At 56.8% G+C, this 12,232-nt stretch overlaps 1 protein-coding gene across 1 annotated transcript in view; it reads right to left on the reverse strand.

Moving 5' to 3' along the window:
• The window catches only part of LOC137147858 (STE20-like serine/threonine-protein kinase), a 30,112-nt gene extending 18,873 nt beyond the window's left edge, over nucleotides 1-11,239 (reverse strand). Inside the window, exons 1-3 of the mRNA XM_067540251.1 lie at nucleotides 11,093-11,239; nucleotides 3,299-3,463; nucleotides 1,649-1,697 (exon numbers count right to left, since the gene is read on the reverse strand). Of these exons, the coding sequence (XP_067396352.1) occupies nucleotides 1,649-1,697; nucleotides 3,299-3,463; nucleotides 11,093-11,239 (361 nt within the window). The remainder of the gene's footprint in view (nucleotides 1-1,648; nucleotides 1,698-3,298; nucleotides 3,464-11,092) is intronic.
• Nucleotides 11,240-12,232: the final 993 nt, after the last annotated feature.

The following is a 12,232-nucleotide window of genomic DNA, read 5'->3' on the forward strand; positions in this document are numbered from 1 at the left end:
GCAGATTGACAGCAACCCTCCCGGGGGGCTGGTATGGGACTAATGACCCGTGTCTTCCCTCTGCACGGCCAGACCCTGGGGTTCTCTCAGGCTCCCCGCCCGCGCTGCCTGGTGCCCCTGAAGGGGCTCTCAGGCCTGGTTTGAAGTCGGTCCAATAAAAGGTATCACCTCCCCCACCCTGGCGACTATTCCCCAGAGCTAAGGATGATCAAAAGAAGCTGGGGACGTTATTATTATTATGGCAGCAGCCGAGATCAGGGTCCTGCTGTGCCGGGGCCGCACGGACACAGCGAGACAGGCTCAGGTCTGGGGTGACAGCACCTCACCAGGGACAGGTACGGCAGGGCCCCGTTGTACGGGCACTGCAGAGCCCCAGAGCCCAGGTGTGAGAAAGGCGGGATTGTCACCCCCATTTTACAGGTGAGAAAACTGAGACACAGCGCGACTGGCCCAGTGAGCCCGGGGTGAGCCAGGCATTTCAGCCATATGGCCCAAGTTCCAGTCCCGGGCCTTAACCACAAGTCCTTCTTTGCTCTATGCCTCAGTTTACCAGTCTGTGAAATGGGAAGGGTGATCCAGGGCTCTTGGGAGCTTTCGTCAGGAGCAGTAAGATGGCCGGGGGGCAGGGGAGGGAATGCTCTAGTTACTGCAAAGCACGGTTGCAGTTTCAAAGACCTGTCTGAGATCCCAGGAGTCAGTGGCTGGGGGAAGTGACTGGAAGTGAGCATGTCACTGGAGGGGGATGGGAGTCTAGGTCTTGTCTATACAGACGTTTCGTGTGTGTAAATCTGCCCTGTGCTAACCTGCCTCGCACGACGCGTCTGTGTGGCCCCTGCTGCCACGCCCTGACGTCCCCTAGTCTGCTTTGATCTATGAGAGAGCCTGGCTCACTGGGCCTGGTGCAAGGACCGAGGTCAGAAGCAGAGGCTGTGAACCCAGATCAGGCCCTGGATCACAAGTTCGCTGCCCGGTACATGAATGTGGCACAGGTGTTGCTGGAGTGCCAGGCACAAGGTATTTATGTAAATATATCCCAGCTCGTACGGAGACACCCCAGTCTAGTACAAGATACAACAGCATGAATAGGGATTTTCGTCCAACGTATTAGAAACAAGGGGCGGTAACGACCAGACGTCAGGTGGTGTGTAAGCTGTGGATTCTAGTTGTTTGGCTCAGCCTATAAATGTCGGGGGACTTTGCTTTAATTCTTTGCCCAGCCTAGGGGGCAGTGAAAAGTCTCACCACCACCTGAGCTGAGCCGATTGTAACGGGCATACGTGTGTCAGCGTACCTGTAACCACGGAGCCGGGGCACTAGGGGTGTTCTCCGTGGACGATAAACCTGGCCGGGCACCTTCGCCACCAAACCGTGCCTGTGCTCTTCCTTTTGGAGGAACTCCAAGGCCTGCTGATGCTGCACTATTTACTAATAACATTGGAGCTGCGGGGACAGAAGCCCTGGGCAGCCTAAACAATGTTCCAGCATCCAGCCCTGAACCACATGGGGTAGTATCATTGAGGTCTGACGAAGCAGCTGTCTGCGCAGAGCTGCACAGCGCTCTGAAAGAACACACACCTGCAGGCCACCTGACGGCACAGGTGCGTCCCCTCTGTTCGTGTGGACAGAGGCCACGAGAATATTCACTTACCCAGGATTGCTGCATCCACTGCTCCTCCTGCACAAAACTCCATCAGGATCTGAGGAGGGAGCAGAACGTCAGAGCAGAGACCCGCACTAAGGGCACAGCTGCCAGTCTCTTGGAGTGCTGGGTGTGACGCAGGGCAGCGTCAGCAGAGGCACTGGCTTGAATACTCCACCGAGGGGGAGTCCCTGTTCTTCCCACCCAGAGAGTGTCACCTACTTGCTAGATTCTCCTTCATCTCCATCACAGACTCATTCCCAAAGCCTGCCTTAACCATTCCGCTTTGCTGCATGGCAGTGACAGTCATGCTAGCACAAAAGCCTAGATTCCCTAGACTTCACTCCGACAGCCCTGCTCTTAGTCACTTCAGAAGACTGATTTCCCCCCACTCACCTATTCCTGCGACAACCCTTCTCAGAGGCTGGCTGGTAGAAATGTTCCTTGCTGCCTCTGCATTGTTACTAGAGTTGGCGGCAAAGCCCCAATTTTCCCCCCTGAGAAATTGTGAATGAAAAGTCTTTCTCAGAAACGTTTTGGTTGGCCAATGTGAGGCTCCTGCGGGAAGTTTCCAGCCCAATCACAATGATGGCAAATGCAGGGCTAGGAGATGGGGTGCAGCCTGTGTGTGTGGGAGGAGCCTGTGTGTGTGGGAGGAGTTATCTGAGTGAGCAGGAGAGGAAGCAGAGGGATGGAGCTTCTTGGGCACAGAGACCGCAGGAGGGGCAGGCGTGGGATTTCTGAGCGCCGAAGCTGCCTGCCGCTGTTCGTTCCAAGTGCATGCCGGGAACCAGGCTTTGTGGGTATGTTTTGTAAATAACCAAAGATCGCGCCGAAAATATCCTTGACTCGTGGCATCTATTTCTCATCCTAATGGGAACAGCCCGGTATGGCGCGGTATATTGGCAGCTGGCTCAGGCCAGAGGGACAGCAGCCTGATTATTTTTTAAACTAACCCATTTTTTTTTAATCTATTTTCTGATAACGCTCCTTTTAAATAGCATGCCCTGGGGGGTATCTTTATAGGGGTCCCTCTGCTCCCCTGGGGATGTTTAGAAAAGTCTTTTGAGCAGACCACATGGTCTGGCCAACCCTACCTCCCCTTCGCTGCCCACTCCTACCTGCTGCCTCTTTAGCTGCCGTTTCAGTTTTACAGCTGCAGTGCTGGGAAACGCTCCCTGCCAAGGCCTGGGAAAGGCCGTGCCCAGAGCGGCACCTGAGAGCAAAGTTATCGGGTGCGCTTGGCTATCAGCAAGAGTGAGGCTGCTCAAAGGAAACACACAGAGAGAATCTTTTCTGCTAATCTCCCTCGGTCAGTGTCGTGGGTGGCCCTTGTAACACGTGGGGGTGCAGAATAAAGCCGGGCCTCGGTGGGAATGTGATTCTCAATCTGGCCGTTCCGGTGAGTTCCTTTGTTAACTGCTCTGATTGCTTCCGCTTGGCAAACACTCACACACCCGAGTGGCCGCATTCACCTGCCAACAGTTCCTGTGTTGGCAGCATCAGAGGCCTACCTTACAATTAGCTCTTTCCAGGGTTTTGCCTCCCCCTCTAGCTTTCACCCTAAGGGCTCACCAGGGAATGTGGGCTGGGACACGCCTGGCTCTGAGATCACCCACGCGGGGAGGTTAGCCCAGCCCGCCTGCCCCCACAGCTCACCCACAACTTGCTGTCCCAGTACAGCGCCTCCAGCAGCTTGATGATGTTTGGATGATCACAGCAGGCAAGGATGTCTATCTCCACCACGTAATCTTCCAGCTCCTCCTCACTCTGGGTGTCAATCACTTTCGCAGCAGCCAGAACCCCTGTCACCTTGTGCTGTGCCTGTGGAGACAGATTCAACACGCGCCAGTTATGAACCAAAGCCCAGCACCCAACCACCTGCTCTGCCACCTCGGGAATAGCCGGAAGCCAAGAGTCAGCACTGGAAAGTTGTCAGGGCTCCCCCCAGCAATCTCAGTTCACACGGGCTATTACTTAGCTCCTTTCCTATGAGGATCTCAAAGCACTTCCCCAGTGTTATACCTGCAGTGCCACTGAAATGCAGCTACTTCTGGAGTGGAGGCTGGCAGCCAAGTAGAGTACAGCACAACTGTAGGGAAAGGGGAAATTCCAGCAAACCGGCAACAGGGCAAACTCAAACTCACACAGAGCGACTCAATTTCTAAGGCAAATATCTCAAAGATGCACGCTCAGTGTGCAAGCTGTATATCAAGCCATAAAAGCTAAAGGGTCACTTTCTCCCCCACTGAGATGTGAACCCTCAGTTCTAAGGCCAGTGGCAGGGTCAGCTGTGCTTTGCAAGTCATCCCCGCTAACAAAGGCAGATGTAGAGTTGGGACACATTGTGCCAACATAGCTTTTATAAAGGGAAATCATGCCTCACCAATCTACTAGAATTCTTTGAGGGGGTCAACGAACAAGTGGATACGGATGCTCCAGTGGTTACAGTGTAACTGAACTTTCAGAAAACCTTTGACAAGGTCCCTAACCAAAGGCTCTTTAGCAAAGTAAGCGGTCATGGGATAAGAGGGAAGGTCCTCTCCTGGATCAGTAACTGGTTAAAAGACAGGAAACAAAGGGTAGGAATAAATGGTCAGTTGTCACAAAGGAGAGCGGTAAATAGCAGGGTCACCTACGAATCTGTACTGGGACCAGTGCTGTCCAACACATTCACAAATGATCTGGAAAAAGGGGTATTCATTTATTTAGCGTCTGTGCATTCACCAAGCCGAGCAATGGCGTTCTTAGTGGCCAAGGGGAGCTGTCAGAGCCCACTGCTGAATTTGATCTGCGGGCACTCCTCAACAATTGTATCACGGTTTGATCTGCACCCAGCTGCAGCTTGGATTGTCACGAGGACCCCAGCGGTGCCGGTTGGCTGCACAGATGCCTTGCCCAGTCTGCCCGGAGATAGTTCAACCCCCCTCGGAAGATGGCTTCCAGCTCCTTCGAGAAGTGGCACCTGTTTGGCTCTGCACCAGAGCGACTGTTTCCCTCCCTGGCCTTTAGCTAGCCCTTGATTTTCGCTTGCCACTGCAGCATGTCTCATTCATAGCCCTTCTCCGCCATGGCATGGGAAATCTGGCTGTAAGTATCAAAGTTCTTTCAGCTGGAGTGAAGCTGGGACTGCGCGGCCGATCAGATCCAGCAGCTCTGGTGTGCGAGACAGCGTTTGGCGCGTGGAGCCGCCCTGGCCAGCTCTGAAGAGGAGATGTCAGCTCTCCACACCCACCAAGCAGGAAGTGAAATTTCAAAAATTCCCGGGGCTTCAAAGGGGGAAGGGTGGGTGGCTGCAGAGCCACGGAGTTCAAGCTGATAGCCAGAGTGGTCAGGATGGGCATTGGGGGACACTTCCAGAGGCCATTTACCGCGACGTAACCAAGCCCAGTGTCTGCACTGATGCTTCGTCGCTAAAAGATTGGCGCAAAAAGCTCTCTGCCGCTCATGGAGGTGGTTTTATTTTGTCCAAAAACCAGGGCAGTTTTGTCGGGTGGGAGGAGAAGGGGGGGGGGGGCGTGATTGAAGTGTGTACACCACCACTGCTTTGTCCAAAAAAGCTGACTTTGCCAACCAAGCAGTCTAGTGTAGACCCGGCCTCAGAGATGTGGCGTAGCCCATTCACCCCAAGGAGAAGGTCTTCGCTAATGAGAACACCTCCTGGAGATTAACACAGCCTGGAGCAATAGCTTTGAGACATGGGTGTTCCTCCCCCCTCCCCAGAGCTGGATGGCGAGCCTGTGCTGTGCACCAAGTGTGCCCGTTCTCAGCTCAGTGTCAGCTGTGTGTTCTTGGCACATGCTCCCCTAAGCCTGTTCTCCTCAGGGCTCACGTGGGGGGGAGAGAGATGTGGTCTCAGACTCCCCCTTAGATGGACAAGGCTCCCCCCACCCATTCCAGAGCACATGATGGCAGGAGGCAGAGCGGCTCAGACCTCCGTAGATGGGCAGGGCCTCCCAGATCCTCACAGATGCACACAGGGGGCAGGCAGGGGGAGCTCAGATACCCCCAAAGGGCACGCACAGATCTCAGCCGACGGCGACCAATGCGGGCTGCTTCAGAGGGCGTGACCAGAAGAGGTGATCCATCCCGATGGCCATTGTCAAGTGACCCCAAATTAGGATCACTGGCTGAACCGTGGGTCTCCAGGAGGCATCCCTAATTTCAAAGCCATCTGAGTGGCCGTGTAGACTCGAGAGCATTCAGAAGGGTCAAACTTTAAACGGTGAGCTGGTCTTACCCTTAACTATAGGGGGCTGGAGCACAGGACTTATGAGGAGAGGCTGAGGGAACTGGGCTTGTTTAGTCTGCAAAAGAGAAGAGTGAGGGGGGATTTGATAGCGGCTTTTAACTACCTGAAAGGGGGTTCCAGGGAGGATGGGGCTAGGCTGTTCTCAGGGGTGGCAGATGACAGAACAAGGAGCAACGGTCTCAAGTTGCAGGGCGGGAGGTCTAGGTTGGACATTAGGAAAAAGTTTTTTACTAGGAGGGTGGTGAAGCACTGGAATGGGTTACCTAGGGAGGTGGTGGAATCTCCATCCTTAGAGGTTTTTAAGCTGAGGCTTGACAAAGCCCTGGTTGGGATGATATAGCTGAGGTTGGTCCTGCTTTGAGCAGGGGGTTGGACTAGATACCTCCTGAGGTCCCTTCCAACTCTAATATTCTATGATTCTATGATTCTATAGCACAGCTGGCACTTTGCTAGAGCGTCTGGGAACAGGACGTGCTCGAGGGGAGAAGCCGTGGTGTCAGGATGTGTAGAGGAAGGAATAAAGCCTGGAATTTGCCCTGCCCTGGCTCTCTCCCCCTATATCCTCGAGCACTGAACATTCAATACGCAATGGACCTGAGCAGGGCTGGCCGGGCAGGGCTCGAAGGAGGGAAAGACAGCAGAGAATTATCTTAGCCCCTGGCGTCAGCAGCCATGATGCAGAGGGTGGAAAGCTGCTGATCAGAACATCAGACAAACTCCTCCACGGCCCCTGGGATTTGGGCAGCAACTCTCCAGTGTGCTGCCGCAGGTGACCGGATTTGCTGCCTGGCGTTCTCCCGGCTCACCCACCCGGCTGGAGCTGGGTCTGGGAAGGGATTAGCTGGTATCCCCCACAGTCGGGCTCTGCAGGACAGTTCGAAGCTTGGCGAGCTGCCGTGGAGGCCGTGATGTCGGGGCAGCCCTGTTCCTTTCCCTCCCCGAGGCACAGATCTCAGCACAGAGCGTGGCAGAGAAGCCAAGAGATGTGCACTCGGATGCACATTCGCAGCCCTGCGGAAGTCGTTGTGGTTTCTTAATTACCAGAGCTCCTTGCTCTCTGCTAGACGCCCCCCCAGCAGCTGGCAGGCAGCGCTGCTCTGGTATCAGTTCTGCTGCACAGCTGGGCTGGAGGTAGGGGTGGTGTGAAGTGGGTTCCATCGTATCCGGGAGAGTCCCTGCTTCCCCCCTTCCGTCCCTGCTGGCTTCTGAGGAACTAGGGAAGCCCATTTGACTGTGATCACACAGAGCCCAGTTTGCACAGTCAGAGACGGCAGATCCCTCTCGGAGCCCGTCCGGGGCTGGGCCAGGATTGGTCCCCCAGCGCTTTGCCCAGTCTGTCTCCAAAGGCGAACACGTAGCTCTTCGCCCCCCTCGCTCTCAGAGCGCGGCACAGAGGAAAGCTGTATCCCCGTCTGGAGTGACCTACCAACGACTAACCAGCAGGGCCCAGAACCCAGGTGTCCGGGCTCCCGCTCCGTCACCTAGCCACTAGAACGCACTGTCTCCGGCTGATCTCACCACGGTCCACAGAGGAAGTCTTTCTCCCAAAGAGATGCCTTCCAGTTTGCTCTGCTCCGTGTTTCCGGTGCCGGTGGCCTGGCTATCCCAACGCCACCACCATCGCTAGCGTGGGCCGAGCCATGCTTAGGGCAGAGCGACCGTCAGAGCCTGGCTGAGAAGTCACAGCACAGACCAAGCCCCGAGACGGTGGGTTGGTCCCAGGTGCCAAATCCCCAGCTGGGGCAGAGTCCCCAAGACGGCATGAAGTCCCAGGAGCCGCATGGGCTGAGAGCCGCTGGGGACGCAGCCCCTGGTCTCAGCGCGCCTGGCAGGAGAGGCGTGGCTGCTTTCTGCTGGCAGAGCGTGGCTTAGTCAAGACCTTGAGGTCCCGCTGTTCCCACAGTGTATAATGTCCCGCAGGGATCTCGGCAGCTTCCCGGCGAAGTGGAATTTCCCATCTGGGTCTCACTGCTTCGGTCTGTGCCGTCATTGGCAGCCCAACGCGCCGTGCCGCAGAGCTGGCCGGGCACCGTGGCCTTCCACACGGTCCTGCACTGAACATTTAACAAACCTGTACTTGCCCGCCCGCCCCCACCTCACTAATCTAGACCTTGGCGCCATCATTGCTACCCGGAGGGGCCCGAGAGCCTGGCTTGGCCACCATCGCCCAGGAGCAGTGCAAGAGGACAGCTCTGATGTCCCTGCTGTATCTGAGGCCAGAGATGGGGCGTCCTGCCTTCTCGCTTGTGGTGCCCAGGGGAGCGGCAGGATAAAGCCAGGAGAGAGCCCCTGGAAACATCAGACAACGAACCATCCCCCCCCCCCCGCTAGCACGCTCTGCTCAGAGGGGTGGAGCAGGGGCAGCGAAACCAAGGGGTGGTGGAGCGGGATAGACCCCTTGCAATGGGAATATTGGGGGGGTTGGATCTTTGTTCCCCCCTATGTTTTCCACCCCCACCATGCTCACGTAGGCAACAGCAGGACCTGGGGGAAGGGCTGGAGCAGCCAGCACAGCACAGAACAGGCCAGCCACCAAGGAACGGGTCAGACTCCCCTGCCCGGCCTGGTCCCGCCTTCCAGCCATGGCAGGTGCCAGCAGAGAAACCCAGCCCCGGTGGGGTGAGGAGGGGTACAGGCCAGGGCACCGGCAGCTGGGCAGGGGGATGTTGGCACACTGGGTGCCAGCTGCCAGCATGGGGGAAGCACCGGACACGGGGTGCCCAGGAACTGCCCAGCTGCCCTCTCCCGCCAGCGTCAGTAGTACCCCCCCTCGCTCTCTCTCTTATCCCTCTGCCCCCTAGAGCAGCCCCTCTTCCAGCTGGAGCCACGGGGAGCTAGAGGTGCCTAGCCTGCCCTGGATCTCTCAAACCGGGCATCAGAAACGGCGTCTCCCCAAATCAACAGCCACTGCAGAAAAGGAGGTGCCCGCCTCTCACAGCAGAGTCATGGCCCTGCCGACGCCAACACGCCCCCCTCACGCTTCAGCGCCTGGCCCTGGCCTCAAGCTCCCTGCCCTCCCGTGCTCTGCCCTGAGGAGCCTGGGCTGCGGGAAGCCCAGTTTCACGCAGAGCGCCCGTAGCCAGCGGCCCATAAGCCTTTGCCGGGGCACACGCCAGGCCGGCGCACTGGGAGGCTGCTGCCGTGTGCAGCGAGGGCGCGGAGGGGAGCAGCCAGCGGCACGGCAGCCAGTTTCCTGTTCAGCGCTCACACGCTGCGGTTTCAGTGCACAAATAGAAAGCCCCGTCTCCCGAACCCTTTAGCACAAGCCAGAGCTTCTAAAGCAGCCCACGGTCAGGCCCTGGGTTAGTTCCTTTCACTGTGATCTTGGCGGGTTCCTTGAGAATCCCTGAGCACCCTGTCCAGACGACCGCGTCCCTTTCAGGTGTCTGATCTGGCTTGCGAACCCCCAGGGTCCCCCTCACTTAGAAACGACTTGCTTACAGACGGAGACAGAAACGTACGACGGCGTCACAGACACACCGGCCTCCTTTCTCAGTTTGACCATGTCATTATAAAAATCGATCTGCTGGAATCTCAATACCGGACGGCCAGTTCCGTGTGTAGCATACAGAGCAGGGTAAGGCAGGCAGCGGCAGTATGAAATTATAGTTCGTGCCGACTTCGCTAGTGCTTTGTACGTAGCCTGCTGTAAAACTAGGCAAACATCCGGATGAGTTGAAGGCCTCTGCGGACCCCTGGTTGAGAACCACTGCACTAGCAACCCTATGGCTGGCACATTCATGTTTTAGCACCCTCACCCTCTGTCACATCCCTGGAGGAGGAATCAGGCCCCACTGTGTAAAACACAACAAGGGACAATCCCTGCACTGCAGAGCCAGACAAGCTCCTCCCTTCTCCGTGCATTTGTGTGTCAGATTCATGCACCCACTTTTCCTTGGCCTTCAGTCTCCACCAGACTTGGAAGGTCATAGAATCACAGAGTTGGAAGGGACCTCAGGAAGTATCTAGTCCAGCCCCCTGCTCAAAGCAGGGCCAACCTCAGCTAAATAATCCCAGCCAGGGCTTTGTCAAGTCGCATCTTAAAAACCTCCAAAGATGGAGATTCCACCACCTCCCTAGGTCATGCCCACGCCTTGCCCACTGCCGTGTCTCCAATGGAAAGTCTCTCTCCCTGTGGCGTTCACAGAGTGGGCAGCGGGGCTGCTTTCGCAGCCTGACTCAATGGGGGCCGCCATCTTCAAACCTGGAGGTCTAACTCCATAGCCACGCTGGTAAATAAGTGCCCATAACACCACAGCTCCCTTTGGCCTTGGAGCAACCCTGCATGATCGGCCCCGCTGAAAATCAGGCTCTTAATTGCCTACATCCAGCTCCTGGCTTTCGGGTCCTGAGCTGGAAAATGTTGACCCTGAGTTCCCAGCACTACAACTGACCCCTCTGGGAGGTTGGCACCTCTGCCGGTCAGGCTCTGCGGCGCGAACCTCTGTGCCTCTGTTTCCCTCCCTGTAAAAGGGACGAATATGCAGCTACTTAACAGGGCTGCATGAGGAGGGATTAGCTAAGGGTTACGGGGCGTGGTGGAAGTGACAGACGAGGAGGCTTTGTTATGCATATCAGCCTGACAAAGAGAATTTGGGGAAGGGGCTCGCTGCACATTCCTGATGGCCGAGTACAAGGCAGGAAATATCAGAGCCAAGATTTCCGAAAGTGACGAATGATTGTGTCTGCTGAGCTTCCTTCAAGAGCCTGATTTCCTGGGGCGTGGGAGGGCTGCAGCACTTTCTGAAAATCAGGGCCCTTGAAGAGGTCCCAGCTGGGCACCCAAAATCAGGAGCCAGAGGGACAGCATTACACTCAGGGATCCATCCTGTAAACCATTTGTCTCCTCCTCCCCGCGTCTACAGACCACCCCTCCAAAGGGACTCCGTGACGGGAAAGAGGCCGTCTCTCCCCATGTGTCTCTTCCTTACTGTGCCGTCCTAACCAGAGACAACGGGATCCGCCCCAGGGAGTCCTCCACAGCATCTCGGGCCTAGCCAACGGACGATCCTCGCCAGACGCTGGCTCTTGGACTGGGACAATTCGGAACACGTCGCCCGGTGCTAACGGACCGGCTCAGACTAGACCCTGTGCCTGGCTGGGCTGATTGTTCCCTTGGTAGCAGCGCTGAACGGGGCTTCCTTCTACAAAGGTCGGCCTCCAGACTGGGCCTACCCCAGCCTTTCCCCCCGCCCGCTTACCTTGAAGACTTTCCCAAAGGCGCCGTCCCCCAGTTCCCCCAGAACCGTCCAGAAGTCCTCGGGGTTGACGTCTCGCTTCACATTCTCGTAGTGCTTCGCCTTCTTCTTCTCCACGCCGAAACGAAAGAGCTTGAGGAGGAAGGCCATGGCGGCGGGGCTGGCGGGGGCAGGTCCCTCTGGGTTCACCCTGGGGAGGAAGGGTGAGCACCAGAGGAGACCCCATTCAGCGCCCTCGGGGGGAAAGGCCAGAAAGGAGGAACCAGCAGAGACGTCGTCGCTTCATAACTGGGGAAACCTCTGCGTGTGTTTTGGGGGGATCCCTGGACAGAAAACTCCGGGGCAAAGGGGGGCCCCAAGGGTTAGCAGATGCTGGAGGGAGCAGGGCAGAAATACGGCGTTATTGATCCTCTCAAACCCCTGTTCTGCTGAAGCGTCTCCAAGAATCCTTTCCAGCCGTGGTGCCACCAAGATACCAAATGAGACACCCCTTCTCCAGGTGCTCAGAGTCCAGCGCGTTCTCCCAGGGGCACCTCCCCAGTCAGGAATCCACCCCGCGGGGCAGGACCGGGAGGGAGATGGACTGCGGCCCAGGATGGAGACGTCTGAAGCTCCCTGAAGAAGCCCTCACATTTCTTCCTGTGTTTGCTCACAGAACGGCTAGGGCAGGAAACAGGTTGAACCGAGAGAGAGAGAGCGAGCGAGACAGCGCAGCGCAGAGCGCCAGCCCGAACCGTTCTCACAGGATGTGCAGAGCCTGTTGGTAAATACACCCTGCAGCAGAAGAGGGTGCTGCGCATTGGCCTGAAGGACTTCTGGGTCACCGGGGAAGCGGCTACAAATGGCATCTCATTAAGCTCCTCCATCAGCCCCAGCAGTAATAACGGGCCCGCTCACACTGCACGCCTCTGTCCATCCCTTCTGGCCTGGGCATCCATGAACAACATCTTGGATTTTCCTCTCCCCCACCCCAGCCTGGACACAGCTCCCAGGATAACACGCCTCCTCCGTGATACCCTCCCAACGGCTGAAAGCGGCCCTACGACCCTACAGAACAGCCTGGTCGTTCAGGGAAGTTAAAACCGGCACCTTCCTCATGAAACGTCTGCATCTCCAGGAAGCAGCGTACAAAGGGAGCTCCCT

Source organism: Emydura macquarii, unplaced genomic scaffold (assembly GCF_026122565.2).
Source record: "Emydura macquarii macquarii isolate MOO-44397 ecotype Brisbane River unplaced genomic scaffold, CSIRO-AGI_Emac_v2 contig_573, whole genome shotgun sequence".
NCBI classification, from domain to species: Eukaryota; Metazoa; Chordata; order Testudines; family Chelidae; genus Emydura; species Emydura macquarii.